Source organism: Falco cherrug, chromosome 2, assembly GCF_023634085.1.
Source record: "Falco cherrug isolate bFalChe1 chromosome 2, bFalChe1.pri, whole genome shotgun sequence".
Lineage (NCBI taxonomy): Eukaryota > Metazoa > Chordata > Aves > Falconiformes > Falconidae > Falco > Falco cherrug.
The window spans coordinates 91,238,142-91,258,035 of record NC_073698.1 but is presented as its reverse complement, the minus strand read 5'-3'; the positions used below and the strand labels follow the sequence as shown (position 1 = coordinate 91,258,035).

The 19,894-nt window shown below is 41.3% G+C and overlaps 1 protein-coding gene across 3 annotated transcripts in view; it reads right to left on the bottom strand.

Annotated features, from left to right (window-relative positions):
* The window catches only part of BCLAF3 (BCLAF1 and THRAP3 family member 3), a 35,806-nt gene extending 16,205 nt beyond the window's left edge, over positions 1 to 19,601 (bottom strand). For 2 of the 3 annotated variants that reach the window (XR_008730883.1, XM_055701978.1), the window contains exons 1-9: positions 19,435 to 19,600; positions 11,224 to 11,297; positions 8,620 to 9,198; positions 7,615 to 8,277; positions 5,174 to 5,352; positions 4,403 to 4,517; positions 4,143 to 4,206; positions 3,171 to 3,289; positions 1,233 to 1,347 (exon numbers count right to left, since the gene is read on the bottom strand). Coding sequence is in view for 2 of the 3 variants with exons in the window: in XM_055701978.1 (XP_055557953.1) it covers positions 1,233 to 1,347; positions 3,171 to 3,289; positions 4,143 to 4,206; positions 4,403 to 4,517; positions 5,174 to 5,352; positions 7,615 to 8,277; positions 8,620 to 9,198; positions 11,224 to 11,264 (1,875 nt within the window). In the remaining variant the exon portion in view is untranslated. Of the gene's footprint in view, positions 1 to 1,232; positions 1,348 to 3,170; positions 3,290 to 4,142; positions 4,207 to 4,402; positions 4,518 to 5,173; positions 5,353 to 7,614; positions 8,278 to 8,619; positions 9,199 to 11,223; positions 11,298 to 19,434 lie in introns of all 3 variants that reach the window. The other variant, XM_055701979.1, reaches the window with a different exon arrangement.
* Positions 19,602 to 19,894: the final 293 nt, after the last annotated feature.

The window sequence follows — 19,894 nt, the reverse complement described above, 5'->3', positions numbered from 1 at the left end:
TGGCAAGTTCTGTTTGTCTCCTCCTTATTTTGCACCATCAGGGGAAAAAAAAAAAGTTTTAGAATTATGCTACACACACTAATAAAGCTTTTCTGGTCTCACCAGTTCCCCAAATTAAAAAGACAAAGACATGGAAATAAGACTCAATTTAGAAGGCATTCTCCAAAATAGGCGAATTTATTTCTCCTGACCCTAATAACACTGTTTTGCACATTTCAGTATTAAAGTACATCACAAAGATAGTTTAAGAAAGAATAAGTGCCCAGAACAGCTTTGATAAACAGTATGAACACAGATAATCTATTGCATTGTATAACATTCCATCCTCAGGAATATAATTTCAGACTTTTCTAGTTATTTCTATGATTTATTCCTCATTTTTATTTGTTTTTAAAAGAAGAGCTTTCCAGAACTACTATCATAGCTAGAAGAAACATTGTTTTACTAAAATGCCACCCACACAAGATTCAGACCTTCCCTTCCAACCACTGACAACTAGAATGCAAGAGAGTATTACTCCTCTCCAACTGTTCAACTTAACCTCAGGTTATCTGTTCAACAACAAGGCCTTCTACTTTACAATTTAGGTAATACATCATTAAGTGGAAGAAATGCAGTATTAACTACCAATTTCTTTGGCAAAGCTACAAGCAATATGAGTTTTTATTTCATGAAGCTTCTTTATCAGTTAACTTCCATGTGTAATTTTGAACTTAAAATTTAGTTCACAAGTTTAGTTTGACCTGTTCCTACTACTCAATAAGGGATCTAAAGCTGACCACCTTATTTCTGGACTAACTGAAAAAAAATGCTTCGATTTTGCCCAACATACCAAGCTAAACTAGCTTTCTAAATCAACAAATTCCTGGCCAACTCGCTGCTAGGTTATAAAAAACAGTAGCAAAGTTACTATGGACTACAGCCCAGTCATGCAGAAGCAAAAGAATCGTTTTCGTTGTATCAGCATTTGGCCATAAAAGTGGTTTTAGCACACTTGTATTAATCTATGCTTCAACAAATACCTAAGGAAGTACTCTTGTGCTAGAACTATGAAATCATGAGTAGTTTTACTGTTAAGCAAAATCTGAAGATCATAAAGCCTCACTTGAAATTTAAAAGGGCAAGACATTACAGATTGTTAAAATTTACATCAGCATAGACAATCCAGTAAATATGAATTATAAATCTAAGAACAACAATGCAGAAGCTACTAATTCTACGTTTAGGCTTACCAGGTGAGGTTTCCCAATGAATTTCCTGAAAGGTGGCTTAATAAACCTCATAGGCTTTTGGAAACCATCGAGTTGAGAGTTTTGTAATTTTGAAAGACTGCAGCTTTGCTGGTTCCTGATATGTATAAGAGAGAGAGGAGAGAACAATTAAAATCTAAAGCCACAGCATATCAAGCCCCTGTATTTTAAATGGCCTTAATCTAGCATCTGTGTCACTTAGAAGTGCAAAGCGAAGGTTTTTAAGTAATTGTTTTTCCTAGGACGTTCAACAAATTACTAGTCTAAGCCCAAGTTGCACAGAATTATATGGTAAACTGTATTACTTTAGGCAATAAGCAATTAACAGATACTCTGCCGCCTTGAAAGGCTCGCTATGCACACCAGGTTTCCCCACGGCTGGTCATTGCTGCCCTCCGCTGGCTGAAACGCTTTACGCCTTTCAGCAGTTCTATACTGTACTAAAGTGGTACAGAGCTTTCCATTTCATGAAATTCCAAATCTGACAGAAGCTCAGGTAGATAGGCAGATGCTCCAGTTTCATCCTCAGAAGCAGGCTGTTCTGGACTCGGGCTTTTGCTTGCCTTTTTTTTTTTTTAACTGAGCACATTGCTACCACAGAAGTGTCCATAAGCCTCTAAATATGTACCATGAAAAGTAAACACCAGAAGTCAAAATTCATAGTTCACAAAATATACAGAGAGAGTTTTCATACCTGAAAAACAAACTACTAAGGCAAAAATAGAGGCACACTGGACTAGCTCATAGGCATTGCCAATATCTCATATCCGAGCTATTAAAAACCTCCAATCTCAGGAAAATTCTACCAACCACACCATTACTACCCTCAGCTCATGTTACATTGTCCGTATTACTCTGACAGTGTAACCCCTCCTTCACATCAAACTCCAGGATAGCCACACTTACTAGAGGAACTTGTGCTTCCCACTGAGTAGCATACACAAAAGGTAAGCAAAGAAGCTAACTGTGGAAGTGGCAAAAAAAGTCAGGCCAAATGTACACTAAAAACATAGCCCCAGGTACATAAAAGGCTATATGCAACAGTCCTCATGTTTTTTGGTTTGGTTTTTTTTTTTTTTTTCCTCCACTTGGGAAATTTTATTTTTTTTGTTTAAAGAACACCTAATACAAGAAATACTTCTTCTGCAGCTTCAAAAGTCAGTTTTCCCAAATAGGTGCGTATTGCTGCTATTTGCCATTATAGACTGCATTTAAAATGAACAAACAGCAGCATATTAAGAGCTATGTGTAAATCATGACTACAGTGTAGATACATTTCATTACACTTCGGCAATTCTTTAATCAACATTTCTTCTAAAGCAAGTCATCTCTCTAAGCAACCAACTTCACAACATCAAAAGTGAAACAGGATGACCGAGGTTAGCAAACAGCTCTGGGGCAAACACCTTTAACAAACTTGGAGGAATTGATAGCAGTAAAAAGCTATCCAAAAATCTAGCTTTTCTTCATAGAATTATCCGAGAATCAGAAAGAATGAATTCCAATTCATTGCTCATATTCTACATGACGCTACATACAGAATAGCCAGGGCAACACAACAACATATTCATTCTAGAATACTTTTATGTAACTACAAAATACCAAGAGAACGTTGTTATGTGGCACATCAGGGAGTTACGCATCTTTAAATTCATTTCTTCCCCTCTACCCATTCAGTGCTACAGTTTGAGCTTGATTTTCATTTTTTCCCCACTATAGCTTAACCTCTTTTTTAAGATAACACTCCATTACAGAGTAGTTTGCAGTGTGTGTCAGCTGGATTTCAGTCCAAGTGAAACTTACAAGGACAAACTATGGAAAAGAATCTCAAGAAATGCGAATTTAACTGTGGAAGGGTCAAAAATGAACACATAGGAGAACGACAGACTTGGGCCAACAAGACTGTTATTTGCTAATTACCTTGGAGCTACACCATCTACATGAAACACTCTCTCATCTTCATTCTTCAGTCTCTCTTTTCTTCTCCTTTCTATATCATGCCGTAGATCATTTGGATCTTCTGACACTCTGATAATGTTCTAGTTAAGAAGAAGGATTAAAGTCAACTTAGCTAGTAATAACCAAACACTGACATGGTTCTGCCCTTCAGGGGTCGCTTCCTGTATATAACCTTGCTAATGTCTTTCAACTGTCTGCACACAGGACAGATTCACATCAACCCAAGGATTCAAAGTCCAAAACAACAACAAAAAGCAGTCCTGAACAATTACCCTTTCTTTCACCAGCTGCCTTTTTACAGGTTTCCAAACAGTGAATAGAGCACTAGACTTCTGCACGGGCTCGCTAAGGCAAAAATATTCACATAAATTCCTGTAAATCTTAAGAGGTTCTACTATTCTTAAATAACTGAATCTCCACATGTCTGTACTATAGAAAAAGAGGTAACTAAACCACAGTAAGCATAGCTTGGAAGAGTAAGACAGAAAAATCTTATATACCTGGATGAAAGCATGGAATGTAATAGCATTCTGAGGACTTACGTGGAGGTCAAGCCATTCTAACATTAGAGTAGAAGAAACAGTAAGGCTTTTTCTACTTTCAGAGCGAAAGTAAGAGCCACACATCAGTCACCTGCTTAGTATTTACACTATTTAAAACCAGATCGGGGTTCAAGCAGCAGGAATAACCACACTCCAGCTATGCTGGAGAACACGTCCACATTTTACTCATCAGTCCACATGCTGTCCTTGCACCACTGCGTATCTGTACATACACTCAAGGGTACATTTCTTTCAAAATAGGCAGGATTACTAATTCCCTTCAAAGCATCTACAAATGACGTACCAATAGCAAGGAGAAAATGTTTACACCTATATCATTTTAACTTACTGTTTGCTGAAAAAGTTTACAAAAAAAAAAAAATCAAGATACCTGAGGAGATTCAGATGGCACAGTTCGTTTGTTCTGAAGTTCTGCTAGAGACACGTCAATCCTCCTAGAATACCAAAAAAAATTACATAAAAAAAGTGCCATCACTGTAAACAGCAAAAGCATTATTGACCAACTACAGAATTCTTCACTGATTAAGGGCAGACAGGTTCGAGTCAGTAAAACAATTTAGATTGCATTTAGGTAGTTAATGTTCAGTAGACTTTACACAAATAAAGGAAGGCAAAAAGCACATTAACTACCTGTGTATTTCTGGATCCAAACATATTTTAACTTCATTCATATTTGCAATTGGTTTATCCTGAATTTTTGAGAACCGTTCATGTAGAGTTATGTCAGAAGATGCAAAATAATTTGCTGTGAAGAGATATTACGACACAAGAATGTTTATTTGTAGTATTTGAAATGCACAGTGGGAAATTGTATTTTTTAAAAGATTAACTCTTAAGGACATCAAAACCATTTCTGAGATTAAATGTCAAACTACTTCACTTGCAGTTTAACATTCACAAATGAAAGATTAGGCCAGCCCAACTTTGACATCCTTCTTATTAACTTTCTGTTGAGCTTAATCTTAAGTATTTGAGTACTACCATGATAGAGCTGACAAATAACTAGAATCTATAAATAAAGTTCAACACTGAACATGATCCAGCGGTCTAAACACTAATCTGAGAAATTAAAGGAACTCTATAACTAGAAGTTGTGACTAAAGCAAAGCTCTTTTTTTTCTTCTCTTGTTTTCTGAACAAGCAAGTTAGTCTTAAGTACCAGCATAAAATCCTTTCGACCTTAACACTCCACAATCATGCCTCTATTATGGACTGAGACCTTCCTACAATCATTCTCCACCCAAGTAATTTAAATCCTCAACCTACATTTTCCTTAAACAATACAGAAGGAAGCCAAAAGCAAATACCTGAGACTTACAAGGACAGCATATCTAACTAATTAGATTTGGTTTTAATAATTATAAATATATAAGCACATACATATACCCCAAATATAGCCACCTTTAACTTGATGGATAATTGTGATTATTTCCTGAGTAAATTCTCTTGATGGGTCGTTCTCAACATTTTGTGTTACAGATTCCATGTGCTCAAAGACTGGATGAAAATTTTCAGTTTTCCTCCCAACAGCAACCAGATCATGGGACATCTGTCTCTCTGTAGTATGACTAGAAGTAGTCCTAGAATAAAAAGTTGCAGATACTCATATTAAAAGAATTCACCATATCAAAAAATTTCAAACAGATGAGAAGAACAAAACAGTAAGAGTTGGGTTTTAAGAAGTTCATTTTAGGAATAAATGTGATGAAAATTGAAATTAATTTTGTTCCTTTTTTTTTAATTAAAAAACTCATAAGGTGATAAGGAAGAAAAGCTGTAATGAGATACAAAGAAATATGACTAAACTCTCAGGAATCCTTGTTATGGTGAAGTATATAATGCAAAATCGGTGAATTGTAAGCCTAATTAATCTAGATTATCAAAAAAAGGCAAATGAAGATCCTGATACACTTCTTTATTATACACACTTCTGGAAGGCAATTATGCGTCTTTGTTTATAAGGAGCTACCAGACAATTTTCAAAAGTTGAGAGATGTAGAAAACTCACCGCATCTTTGGGAACTGAATCATCACTTGAGCCTAGTAAAACAGCTTTACAGTGGCAACGTGTGAACTTAATGTGTTTATAGCATCTTTTTGACAAATTTTACTCATTCTAAGTAAGTTTATGCCCCAAATGGTTGCAGTGCTGCTTAAGAATTATTTTGACAAGGAAGCTAACACTTTAAAAATCCTGCTGTTCTTGTTGCAAGGAAAATGCTTGTCATTTGGAAAGATAAATTGAGGACTCAAACAGCCCACGTAGAAGCTTTTAGAATAAAAGACTATTTACCGTGCATTCTTTAAAGTGATTATATGCCTGCCCATCCTGTATTTGAAGCATACAGGACTAGAATTTCATACAAAAATTGTATTAGAAATAGCCTCTAGCAGGTGCCAGAAGTTACCTATATTCCCCCAGTAAACCGGAAATAAACGCATGCAAGAGAGAATCCAAACACTCTCAATTGCAGATAATTTATCTACCTGCTTCCCAGGTTTATAAAGAAAGTATTCTTCTCAGCAGTCATTTCAAGTCAGGTGTTTGTTAAAAGCCTAAAGTAGGCAGCACAAATATTCCCAGTCATCAGCTTCTATAGAATTAGCATTCTCATCTTCAAAAAAATAAAATATTTAGCACTTTTGGCTGCAGAAGCAAACCTTCCACACATGAAATCAGCTGTAACCAATGCAGTAGTCTCTTCAGTCTGCAAATAATTACCATGTCTATTGTGCATGACTTTCAAAAACAGCACAAGAGGCTACTAGATACAGGAATCATCCTGTGGGCTTGCAACAAAACGCAACAGTAATTATTTTCCTCATGTTATCATTCAAGAACTTAAATGCTTGCCCTAGCCATGAGAGCAGGAGCATTACTCCACTTCCCTTTCCTCAGTCTTTAATATTAGCCCCCTATGTGCAGACAGTAACTTTTCTTTGTAACTCTCGTTGTTTTATGTTTCTGAAATACTGGAAAGTGCAAAAAATTGATTTGTTTTATTTGAGAAAAAGAGGCAAAATACCATTAAAATAGTGAAGGCTGATCATTTTGGAAGGGGGGTAATCTCTTCCAGAAGGAATTACTACCATTATACAACATTCTGGCCTGCAAATGCAAGGCAACAAACCAAGCTGCTTACTACTCTCTATCATGTATCCATCATCTACATTTTCATAGTATTACCACTTTTTTCCAATTCAGCCAGTCTTGGGAATGCTGAAGGCAACCACAAGTATTACAAAGAAGACAGACAGAAGCAGACTCTACTTTTTCAGTTCTGACACCTCAACAGATTGCCACTTCATTTGTTACAACAATAAGTAACAAACTAGGGATATCTCATTTTTCAATTGCTTTATTGAACTTGAGATCTTGAACATCTGATTATGTCTGAGATCTATGTAATTTAAAGGTTATCTGCGCTTTAGAAGAAATAAGGGATGACTCCCTAAAAAAATGCCATCATATTCCAGAAGAAAGCACAGGGCTAGGTTTTTTTGCTTTTGGGGGGATGGGGGGTAGGTTTGTTTTTAAATACAAGTAACACATTTACTTATCATAAGCCACTTTTAACTACAGGTTTGTATGAGGCATAACTGTTCTTTCCACTTCCTACTGCAACTCCATCAAGTGAACCTGGGGATTTGTTTCTTTGTTTAATTAGAAGTAGGATGTAAATTTCCAGTCTGAACAAGTTAACATTTTAAACAAAATAAAATTTAAAAGGTACAACCTTAGTTTGTCCTGGTTACCTCTTAAAGAAACCATGCCTTCCTCCAATATTGATATACTGTAAAGAGACAGGAAGAAAGAGGAGGTGGTGAGGGGAAACCAATACCTGTACTTGTTCACCATTTTCTTTGTATCCACTTTGATTGTGAGGTGTTCCCTCCTACAGTTGACATCTGACATTTTCATATCTGAAACAGTATGACTTGAATCATGCTGGCTATCGGAGGACTCTACTTTTTTCCTGAACTCCCCTTCTTTCCTTACTCTTTCCTCCGGTTTGTTTTTAAAAGATCTCGAATCGGCATCTGTTTTGGAAGAGTTGACACAAGCATTGCAGCCCTTCTTTGAACTATATTTAACTGGTACTTCGACATGCCCTTCTTCAGTCCGTCTCGCTCTTCCACCGCTACAGTAATCTAACTCTTTGCTATTCCGGGCACCCTTAGAAGAACTGTATTTCTGGTCTTCCTGCTTCACATACTTCTGAGCTCTATCATCTGAAAAAGGCTTTTCCCCATCCAGATGCCTGCGCCGTTTGTGACCATACTCATAGGCTATCTTTGTGACAGAACCCTCCGAGTACTCCCTTTCAGCCGATCGGTGGGACTGGGCACCCAGATTTCTTTGCTCCTTTTCTTGATAGGGTGGAAAAGAACGTTCTTGCTTCCACTTGGAATTTCTTGCTACTTCTCCACCGTCATACCTCTCCATTTCTTTAGCCCTTTTAGACGTGTGCCCATATTCTCTGTAATCGTGATCTTCAGGATACCTGTGTTGACATAAAGCAATTTACACTTGCACTAGAGAAGAAAGTGAGAACTTATATGTGCAGAATGTTGGACAGCAGAATGCGTGGCAAGTTAACCCATAATCCCTCACGCCAAGGTACAGATGTGCAGGGGCTCTTAAGAGGGAAATATTATCCTTTCATACTCTAGCCATCAATATGATTTACTTAAAAGACAAATACTTCACTACTACCAGTCGCCCATAATTAAACTACAAAGTGGCCAACGTGTTTCAAGGTGGATATCTTCAACTATAATGAAAACAGACTTTCACTTGAGGCTTTACACCACAATACCCAGGTTTTAATTATTTATTCCTATACCTCTTCTGTAAAGAGCTCCTTGCCGTAAATTCATCAGAAACTCTTCTGGGTGACTGACCATACTTCTCTTCATGTAACCTCTGGTGCCTCAAGTCATCGTCATGCCATTTTCTTTCAAGTTTACATGAAGCCCCTAATGGTCTATGAAAAGCTTTCATTCTTTTTTCATTTCCAGTGGCTTTGTAGTGCTCAAACATGTATCTGTCTTCCATTTTGTGGTGATAAAACGGACGATCATGCTCTTTATATGGTATTTCCGAGTATTTTGGTGGTAACTGGCATCTCCTATTGCTTTCAGTTCTTTCAGAAGATTGTGTTCTGTAGGGCTTATGACTGTAAGTATCTTCCATGGGAATTCTTTTCAGGTTTGGTGAAGGTGACCTACGTTCATATATTCTCTGGTGGTTATTTCCATGAGGTGCAAACCTGGAATTGCTTTGTCCGTATTTTTTATCTTCTGTTCTCCAAGGCATAGGCTTCTTTGGGTCCTTACGAAAACTTTTATATTCACAGTCATAATTAACATGAGCATGCCTTTGCCTATGGTGCTCTGGACTCCTAAATGCTGGAGATAAGGACCTAAGGCAAAAATAAAATCCACTTTGAGTAGCCCCATAAAATTGAATCAACGTCTTCCTAAGAACACCTATTCTCTAAGGAAGTATAGTTTAGTACACAATTTTAGTCAACTAGTAAAAAAATTTAAAACAAGATATTCAAAGTGTCATTTGCCTGGCTGGAGTACCAAGCTTACTTTTACCCAATTTAAAGTTTTCATAGTAAAAATACCCACTCAAAATAGTAGTAAATCAATCATTTTTCTCTCTTTGTAGTTTTTCATTTAAAACTAAAATAAATTCATCGTATGTGAAGTTTCCACTATGTGAAAAACAACTGTTACACAAATTTTCACACTTCAATCATTCCCTATCATTTTCAGTGCCAAGAAAAAAATGGGGAAGTAAAAAAAAGCCTATATAAAGAAATGAAGGAAAAAAAAAACCCACCAAACTTTTTCAGTTTTTCTGCATGCTAAAACAACTCACAAAGCTGACTGAAAACATTATAAAATATCCTATTTAAAATGTCACACAGGTAGGCTTTTTCCTGCAGAAAACTGTGAGAAAGATTTTTTATGTAACTGTGTGTACACGTACATACATGTATCCACATGCATTTCCACACTTATTGCAGCTTGAAAATATTCAATTGCTAAGATCCACTCAATTGCTTTCATTTTTGTACCTATAGGTAAAAATGCAAAACTGAGTGATGCAACCTGTTGAGAGTTTCTAGCCAAAATCTCCTTAAAGAAAAAGCAGCACAGGGCACCAGTAAGAACCAGAAAGTAATCCCAGATATAACAGTTCTGCTTGCATTCAAGTATTCACTGTACACTCTCAATACACTAATACAAACATCAAAAAGCAAGTTGCAATTCAAGGGAGTCACCTCCTTTGTACACATATTACAAACATACAATTTGGCATAACTATTTGCTCCTTTTCTGCAAGTGAGTTCAAACTCTGAAGCACAGATCTTCGCAAAACTATAATGGTAACCTCCAGTAGCACCCATACTGCTGCTGCCACCCCACGTTGTTCTGGTTGAGGCTTGCATTTCAGAGAGCACTGGGACATTCCTCCCTGCCCTTCACCCAAAGAACATGTTCACAACTATCCATCTAGTATGGAAGTAGATGAGATTTCCCTTTTTAAAAACAAATCAGTAAGACCACACATATTTTACTGTGTTATCCAACAAACTTGCATGGTCTTGGTCATCACAACTTTATTAGTCTGTTTAGAAGAACAACCCAAACCCAGCAGAAAAGTATTTCAAGCTCTTGAAAGCTAAAACTGTATTCCAGCCTCCTAGGCTTAACACCTCGAATTTGCATTTCAAGTCCTGAAAATCAGGCAGGTAACTAACAACATAAAGTAACCCGGATGCTATTCTGGTGACAATCATCGATGACACATGCTAATAGGCTAGTGTCCAAAAACAAGGGTGCCAAATCCTGTGTTTTCAGTTTGTGTTATGCTGGAAGGCATATCTAACTGTGCTGAATATCAATTTGTAAATGAGCCCCAAAGGCTCGAAAAGCCTGAGGTATGTGAACTAAGTAGGTTTTCGGGTTTTTTTAAATAGTTGATCTGCCTCCCCCTGATGACCAAGAGGCAAAACAGGAGTGAGTTACAGACATGACATGCACCAACGTGCACCAAGTGGTGCTTGAGTAAAAATACCCTTAACTAAGTTTGGTGCTTGGACTTTGTGCTTAAGGAGTTCCAAGTCTCAAAACATGCAAGTTAAACACAGTTCTTGGCAGACAGCAAAAACTTAACACCTCCAGCTTTAAAAAAAAATAAATCATAACATCAGAACTGCTAGTTGGGAAAAAAATTGCAGCAGATGTTCAGTTTAGAAAATATTTAATAAATATTTATATCATATTAATTATATTAAATTATATAAATTGTAAAATACATTTTACAAGTTACAGTTCTGGATGTAACTTTCTTTTACACAAGTTATAAGTCCTAATTGTAAATCCTTATATAGAGCTACATTTCAGAACTCAAGTTATAAAGAAATATTTACCTTTGTTTCCATCGTGGTGATCTCGATCTAGACCTTGTCATCTTCTCTCATATGTTTATATGAGTTTCTTGAGGCTGTAAAAATAGTACAATTTACTAGCCTGATAACAGAACTGCACTACAAATTGCAACAGGGATAGTGGTTTTTAACAAGTGTATTGTTAGATACTTCAAGGTTGGAATAACGCATATTTTTACGTTGAATTACTTTTATCTTCAATTCCCATTTTAAGGCTAGTACCTTTTTTTCTAATTGTTGATCTTAGGATAAAGCTTATTTTCTTTATAAAGATTTAATTAGTTGACCGTTGCTCCCTTTTTCTCTCCATTTTGTGAAGCTGCCTACTCACTTTTTAAATATTAATGACCTGACATGCACGCTGCAACAACTGAAAGAAGTGCTGTAACTGTTAGTATGTTTTGAATGCTATAGATGAAAGGGAGAGGGGACAGCCAGCCAGCCTAAAAATCAAGTTTACTAAGAAAGGTGGTTTTGCAATAAGTTATATTCTGAACTTCATATTGAGCTTCAGATTTGTAACACATACTGATACTTTTACATGGTTACAGACCTGTTAAGCTTTAACTGCTCCATCAAGTCTTAACTGCTGTACATCACACACTTCATCCAGACAAAATCATGTATAAAAGACCACTTTTCACTTTTAGACTTAGTAACCTAATACCTAGACACACATTTAAGTATACAGCGGATGCACTATGACAGAAAGTACTGCTCCTGAATCCTGGAAGTAGCTCTAGGCATCCCTTCTCATAAAAGCTATGGGAGAATGAGAAAAGTATCAGTGGAATCCACCCTTCTTGCTCTTCTTTGCAGAAAGAGACTAGAATCTTGGAAAACAAGTGATGAAAGGATATACAAACTCACCAGTAACGTGCCTGGTAAATAGGAATGGAGTGATTATTCATTATTTAGCAAATACAAGGATTAAAGCAGACTGAAATTATCAGGTAACTGGTTAGGAGTTGGAATTTGGACCACATACCCATGCCTACAGCTCTGAATTACCACAAGACTCTGTAAAGGCCAGAAATATAAATGGGTACAAAAACAGATCCATCAACAGCTCCAAAATTAATGAACAACCAGTCACTTGAAACTGTAAGAATATGACCAGGTCAATGTCACTCTATATATGCTCTGGTATCTTCTCTAAGTATTTGCTCACAGACACTCATGAAGACAGAAAACTAGTCTGGACTGGCCAAGTACAGCCTTTTTGACACTCCCAGTGCTCAAATCATATAAGTAAATCTTTTACCTGACCAACTAAAATTGAAAGGGGTGAAAAAAAATAGTAAGCTTTAAGGCATGTAAGAAACCTGGAGACATAGTGTGCACCCACATGCTTGGCCCAGTGCCCCATCACCACCACCCAATCACACTAACAAGTCAATAATGTATTACCACTTGCCATGACTGATTTTTTTTTCATTATTATTATTAGTTCATGGCTAAAACAGTACTATCTCAGAGGAGAACATACAGCATACTTCTGACGTCTACCACTACAGGTGGACATCAGACAAGCCATCTACTACATTTCAAAGTGACTCTGGAAACATTGACTTCCTGCTCATTAAGCCGCACCATAAGCTAACTAAACAATTATCTGCAAAACACAGAAGTCGCTTACTTCTGGAGAAAACCTCTTGAATTTATTTTTTAAAATCTCAAAAGTCTCCTGTTTACCATGAGAGCATTTGCTCCACAATGAATCTTTCCATCTGACAAGGCATGAGGTTGTAACAAGCGTTGCAAGGGATAGTAAAATAAAAAACCTCAACCCCAAAGTACCCCAAGGTAGAATATTTGTTCCCTGAACTTTCAAATGTGAAGTTAGCACTGCCTCTTAGATCCTAAAGGCGTATCTCGGAGGACTGCATAGCGTCAATTAACTTCAGGCCCTTCGTCTACTCAAAGATCATACTAGTCTAAGTTAAATACGATGCTCCAATGCCAGTACTCAAATATTATTTTTCAAAAAGTAGTAGTACTGTGACCAAAATACTTTCCCATTTATTATCCATAAGACACACCTTACCAAACTGAACACTATTTCAGAAACAAGAAAACACAATCCATGGCTAACACATTTTAAAAAGAAGCGCATGTCCCACAAGCTTCAGAAATTCACTACTACCCTCTCTTCTCATAAACTTTAAGAAGTGACCATATTTTAAAGGCTATTCAAAATCTTTCTATCTTCCCTGCAGTACTGAACTTTATGCTTCATTTTCAAGTGAGTATGTAAACACCAAAAGGACAAAAGTACCATTAAACTCCACCCAGCCATTACAGAGAACCAGATCTTCCAGGATCTCTCATTGCAGACCAATCAAGATAGGAACTGAACATACACAATGACAGATTCCTTATTCTTTCAAGATTGGCTAAACAATCGTACTACCAGCCTGGGAAGGACTGTGACAATATGTCCTAGATCTTGCCTTAGGGTAAAGAGGACTACTGTAACTTCCAGCAAAGACACTCCTTTTGTTTAGTGGAAAGAAAGCATTCATTTGTTTCAATGTGCCTCCCAAGAAGTGATCCATGTGATACAATTTCCTAAGAGATTGGAGATGCAATCAATACACAGCATACAAGGCAGCAGACACTCAACTGCAATCAAGACTCCCAGTGTAACACCAGAATCACAAACTAATCTATACAGAATTTCTAAGCACGTTGCCAATTCAAGTTTCAAGCTTAAATCATCTCACCTAGACCAGCAATACAGTTCCACACCAAAAGCACGTTTTTCGTGGGACGGTACCAGGCAGCAAGCCCATCTATAGCAGATTTACCTGAATCAAGTGAAGCTCCTATAGTTCCCATGTCGGCCACCCAGATGCTTCTGAAAGGCCAGATCATGTTGGAGCAGAGGTGCCAGGACCTGCTATGCTCTGGGTTCTGAATTTCTGCAGGTCCTCCTGCTGTACTTTATGGGATGTTATCACTATGAAAGCATGAAAAACTTTTTTCTTTTTTTTAACTAGGAAGCAATATTATTAGGTTCATAGTACTGCTTGTGTTTGTTGTGTTACAACAGTAAGTGACTCATTGGAGAAGTTATCAGTAACTGTGCTTAGATAGTTTTTAAAGATTAATGAGAACTCCACCTTTTATTTTCTTTTCCTTGACTTTCAGAATTGAAATCAGACCACTTCCCTCAGGAGAAATGGCCTGAAGCCTGCTGCCAGCTCTCCTTTGATTCCACCCTTGAGATCAGTGGTTTGACAAGTATGAAATTCTTGTAGTATATAGATACTATAAACCTGAAAAGAGTATCTTGAGAAAAGTGAAAATGACTAGAAATTGTATGGGGTATGCCAACCTGAACACACATTCCTTCGGAAAGGCTATACATTTTTAACAGCTTGCTCTCCTGAACAGAACATCCTTCAATCTCCTTTATTTTCTCCAGCATGAAATACAAGAAATCACAAATGACTGCAGTCTAGCTGAATGGAGGCAAATTGGAGCTTGTCTCAGTGCAAAGAGCTAAAACCTCGCAGACAGCACAGACTAAGCAGAAGTAGTTAACTCTCCTGTAAACAGACCAAAAATATGTGGACTGCTCTACATGCCTTTTGGGTGCCTTCCATCATCTACAACAGATAGTGGAGGAAATCTTAGGCAGGACGCACAAAGGGCAGGTCAACAGCAGCAGTGCTCACCGTCAAGGAGCTGTTCTTCAATTGCCTTATCACCGGTAGTAGATGGAGATGTCATTCCTCATCCCTTTATAAGGGACTGCCAACAACCATTGCCACCACCTCCCAAATCTAAGAGGAGGAAGGGATAAGCAAGTCTTCTACAGGCTGGGTCACACAGAAGGCAGGAAGACAGAGACTGACCCTTGCTGCAAAAACTACCCAGCTCACTACTTTCTCACTCTGCCCAAAAAGATAAGGAGCAGCTGCAAGCTTTTCATTGACTGTCTTCTAGGTAGGAATCAACTGGAAGCTATAAGGGACAAGCCAAAGCATGTATTGCTGCAGTGTCTGTCAAAAAACAGAAAGCAGGAATTGAGAGTCTCAACACCAACACAGCCAAGTATTTAACAGAAATACAATCAAAGTAAAAAGCTCAGCTGCAATCCAGACTTAAAAAAGGGAAAGATCTTGAAGCCTGCAATACAGAAAGCCATTTATCGTATCCTTAAATGAAAAGTATAGAACTGGCAACTTTTCCAGTACAGCTGATTCAAAGGCTATCCCATGTGGCTCCCACCCCAGCCATAGTCCAAGCAGGACACAAGCCTAACATGTTCTTTCCCATTCAGCTTCCAGGCAAATCTTACCACCTCCAATAGCAAATGCCCAGGAAAGAGCGTAAGAACAGAAGACCATCTCCCAGCAAACCAGCCTGAGCATTTCTGAATCTGCAACAAAGACTTCACATCTCCTTTAGCCAATGCTTCCCAGACTGGCCTAGGTACTATCACCGCAAGCAGAGGCTCCCAGTGCTGCACTGGGCGTGCATATACCCATTTCTCCCCGACTTTTCTACTAAACACCTTCAGCCTCAAAACCACAGCTAACAACGGGCACCTCCATACACCACCCCCAACCCTGCAGGGGCTGGAGGAAGGATGTCATGAAGTTCGCAGCCCCATGCTCCAGCACCAAAGGGGGTGCCTGGGGCAGAATTACAGCTCTGCCAGCCCAGGGAGCCGACTCCCAACTCAAGGCCTATTGCCTCAGGGCAGGACATATGTGACACGTTTGAAAACTATGAACTAGAACAGCTGCTTAAGTCAAGGACACACACCCTGGCTGAGGCAAATGAAACTCGGCTGAGGCAAATGAAACTCAGCTGAGGGATTTCTAAATCATTCCCTCTTAGACAACACAGCAGGGAACAGATCAGTGCAAATGACCATGATCCAAATTTCCATCCTTTTTCCTCACAGCCCTCTCATATTCAATGAGCGCTTTTTTATTACAAATGCCTTTTCCTGGGCTTCTGTCACTCTCCAAGTGCCTTCCACACCTCCAAGGTTATGCTTTTAATTTCCAACATATTTTGTAGCAGGTCTGGTGGCACCACTCCCCAGCCACTGCAGCCTTGCTGCCTGAACCCTCACCACCACCACCAGGGAGATGACAGGGCTATTCCTTCCTTTCTTCCTCTACAAACACACATTTCTTCCTCTTTCTTGCCATGCTGTATTTACCAAATTTCCTGATCTGGGAAAGGTGGGCAGTGATGGCAGGAGCCAACACTCCGGCCAAACGTGCCACAACCCAAGGATCATGGTGAGCTCTGATGCTCCAGTTTATCTGCTGAGACTGGGCCTCCCCAGCACCAGAAGCACTCCTCTGGCCTCCTGAAACTGCAGTCACTGCAGCTTTAGAGAACTTTTTGTCCTCTTCCTCAGGTTTTTCCTCTTCCTCTGGCACAAGCTGGTGAAGGCAAGCTTTACACAGGTTGTATCCCAATACCAAGGACTGTTAACAGACAGCCAAGCCTCATGTTAGCAAGGGCAGTGTGCGGGCATCACTCTCCTCTGTTTGCTACAGAGATATAAAAATTATTGTTCTCCCTTACACTCGCAGTAGGATGAAGACCTACTACAAAAGTATAGGAAATACTGTATGCTTCAGCTAGGCCTAACGGACCACTAAACAAGTTGTAAGTAAATCCTTGGGATACATCGAAAGTACTCCCTTGTGTATATGAGCAAAAGAGTAAAAATAACTGAGTAGATCTGAGCATGTAATTTAAGCTTAGTACAAAACGAACCCATTTAATGACACTAATTAGCAGGCAATGCCTCACCTTTGCAGAAAAACAGACTGTAATGCCAACTTGGAAAGACTGAGCAGGATAAATCTGTATCACATAATAAATTAGGTATTTCACTCTCAAATACTTTTTTTTCTTACACAAAGAAAGCACAACCCATAAACATTTTATTGAGCCATTTCTATAATGCACTGAATTAGGGGACTTAAAAACCCATCTACTACAGAGCCTTAAATGTCACAGCACCCTCCCCAGCTGCTTCTGCCTACCTGTCTCTAATGAAGCATGTTAAAATTGCTCCCATCATAGTCCCAGAGACAAACCGCAACAACTTTCTACCTACTGAAAGCTCTCCAACATGTACAAACTGTGATGGAGTCCTTTGCCTTTCCACCTTAAGTCACAAATCCCCCAGAAAAAGAGAAGAAGCTTCTGTTTACTCAGTATCGGCAGTGCCATGCAGCAGTGCTGCCAGGAAGCTGGGAAGTCTGGACCGCCTTCCTGAGCCACACCAGAAAAATAAGCCCTTGCTGGAGGACTCCTAGCACATTTCTTCCCTTCCCTGCAGACAGCGAGGACCTGCTGCCACCTGAAAGGAAAAGCAAACCTGTGTGCAACCACATTGCTCACCAGCTTGCTGTGACACCACTATGTAACCTCCTGACAGGTGAACACCCACGAGGCAAGACTGCACTGAAATCAAGCCCATCTCATCACAGCGCAGGCGGATGGAGAGTTGGTTTGATTGCTTTTACAAAAGCGGTGGCAGATATACCAGTTATTTTGCTGAAGGCAGATCTGGAGGAGTACATGGACACTCATTAAGACAGACAACTGTTTATCAGGGTAACAGGGTGTGCCTCTAAAGGAAGTTAATTAATTCCAGCTCACCTCATCAACACCAATATTAAAAAAAACACCAGAAAAATCCCCACGGCTTCTGGTTAGTTCTTCAGAGCGAAAAGATGAAAACAAGGGGAAAGACTTAGTCATCAGTGTTCTTTGCCCCTCTGTGCCTAGTCCTGTGTCTCACAGGGCACCACAACGTGGCTTCTGTCACCAGAGAACCTTCCATGCCTTTTGCATTATTTCTTCCCCTCCCTTCCTGGCATCCTCTTCCATGCTCTTCCTCCAGCGGTCCACACCCAGCAAACCTTTCACCAAAGATTCACTTTTCTTTGAGGCCCACAAACACACAAGGTAAGCAGGTAATTAAGATCCCCCAGCAATTTGAGTGGCCTTTGTTTTAAACCCTTGTAATTCAGAGACCTAAACTATATTTACAAGTGACTTGGGGCATTTAAGAATTGCAGTAAAAATCAGGCGTTGCTGTTCTGGATGGAGTTGAGCCAAGTAAGGAGACAGCTATCACAGATTCCTCCGGAGACACTACTTCCTCCTCAGGTGTATGAATAACTGCACATAACCAACTAAACCAACCAAAGTAGTATCAAAACCCCACAGATTTGGTCAAATCAGCATGAATTTATCTTGCTTTGGTTTGACTCAACCCTGAAAATACATTAAGCTAAACCAAAGACACGCTAAAACTCAGATACGACTGCTACACAAAACCCAAGTTTTATAAGAGTTATTATAAACAGGCTAACTGGGGTAAATCCGTGGGTGACAACATCTAAGTGACCAGGAACAGGGATCGCTAGTGTTAATGCCTTGCTCACCTCCGAGGAAAACGCTGTCCTTACACCCGAGCTGCGAGCCGCTACCTCAGCCCTGCGGCTCGCCCGGCAGGCTCACAGCCACACGGGTTTTCTGGAACCGTGGCGGTTCGGGGGCGCGGTGGCACCGGCAGCCCCAGGGCGCCTTGTCGCCCCTGGCCCACGCTTTGTCCCTCGCACTCAGCACCCGCCGAAGGCCGGAGCCACAGGCGCCGTGCCACGGCACACACAGACGGGCGCGCACGCACACAGGCACGCAGGCTCCTCGCAGGCGGGGCGAGGCGGGTTACGGCTGCCGCCGCTCCCGGCTACTCTGGATCAGCAGATCCAAGATGGGTTCGGCAGAAACCCCGCCGGCCCCCCGCCCCTGCCGGCACCGACCACACCACCACCCCGGTCTGCGCGGGGAAGGAGTAGCGGCACCTCCCACCCACCTCCCCTAGGCCGGCGGGCCCTCCGGTGGGCGACGGAACTCCGTGCATCCCGGCCCGGCGGAGCACCCGGGGCCCGGCCCGCCCCCTCCCGGCCACCGGGGCGGGGGATGGGCCCGTCCGGCGCCGGGCGCGCAGACGGCGCTGGCGGGGACAATGACCGCCACCGCCACCGGGCCTCGAGCTCCTGGCTCTCCCTCACGCCGCCCGCGGCACCGGCCGGCACCCCACCCCACCCCGCCACGCCACGCCACGCCACGCCACGCCAGGCCTGACCAGGCCCTGCCGAGGCGGCGGGGCCGAGGCCGGCCGGCGCCCACACTCACCGCCAACGGGGCCGCTTCCGGAGCCGCCGCCGCCGCCGCCTCCCGCCGCTCCTCCGGCCGCCGCCGCTCCGCCCCGAGCAGGTGCCGGGCGAGGAGGCGTGGCGGGTCCCGGCGGGCCGCGCCGGGCGCTGCTGCTCCCCACGGGCGCGGCGGAGAGAAAGGGCGGGCGGAGGGCGGGCGCCCCGGAAGGGGAGGGCTGGGCGGAGCGGGCGGGCGGCCGGGCGGGGCCTCCCCTCACGGCTGCCCGGCGGCCCCTCGTTCGGGTGCCGCCTCCCCGCCCCGGGCTGGGCGCCGCCGCGGGAAGGGGCTGGGCGGCCCCGTGCCGGCCGTTCGTTCCCGGCTGCGGCAGCGCGGAGGGGACGCGGCGCCCTGGCCCTTCCCGGGGCGCGTTCAGAGCCGTGAGGAGCCCCTCGGCTGGGAGGCCCCGTGAAAAGCGGGATCCTCCCGTGACGCGTCCCGC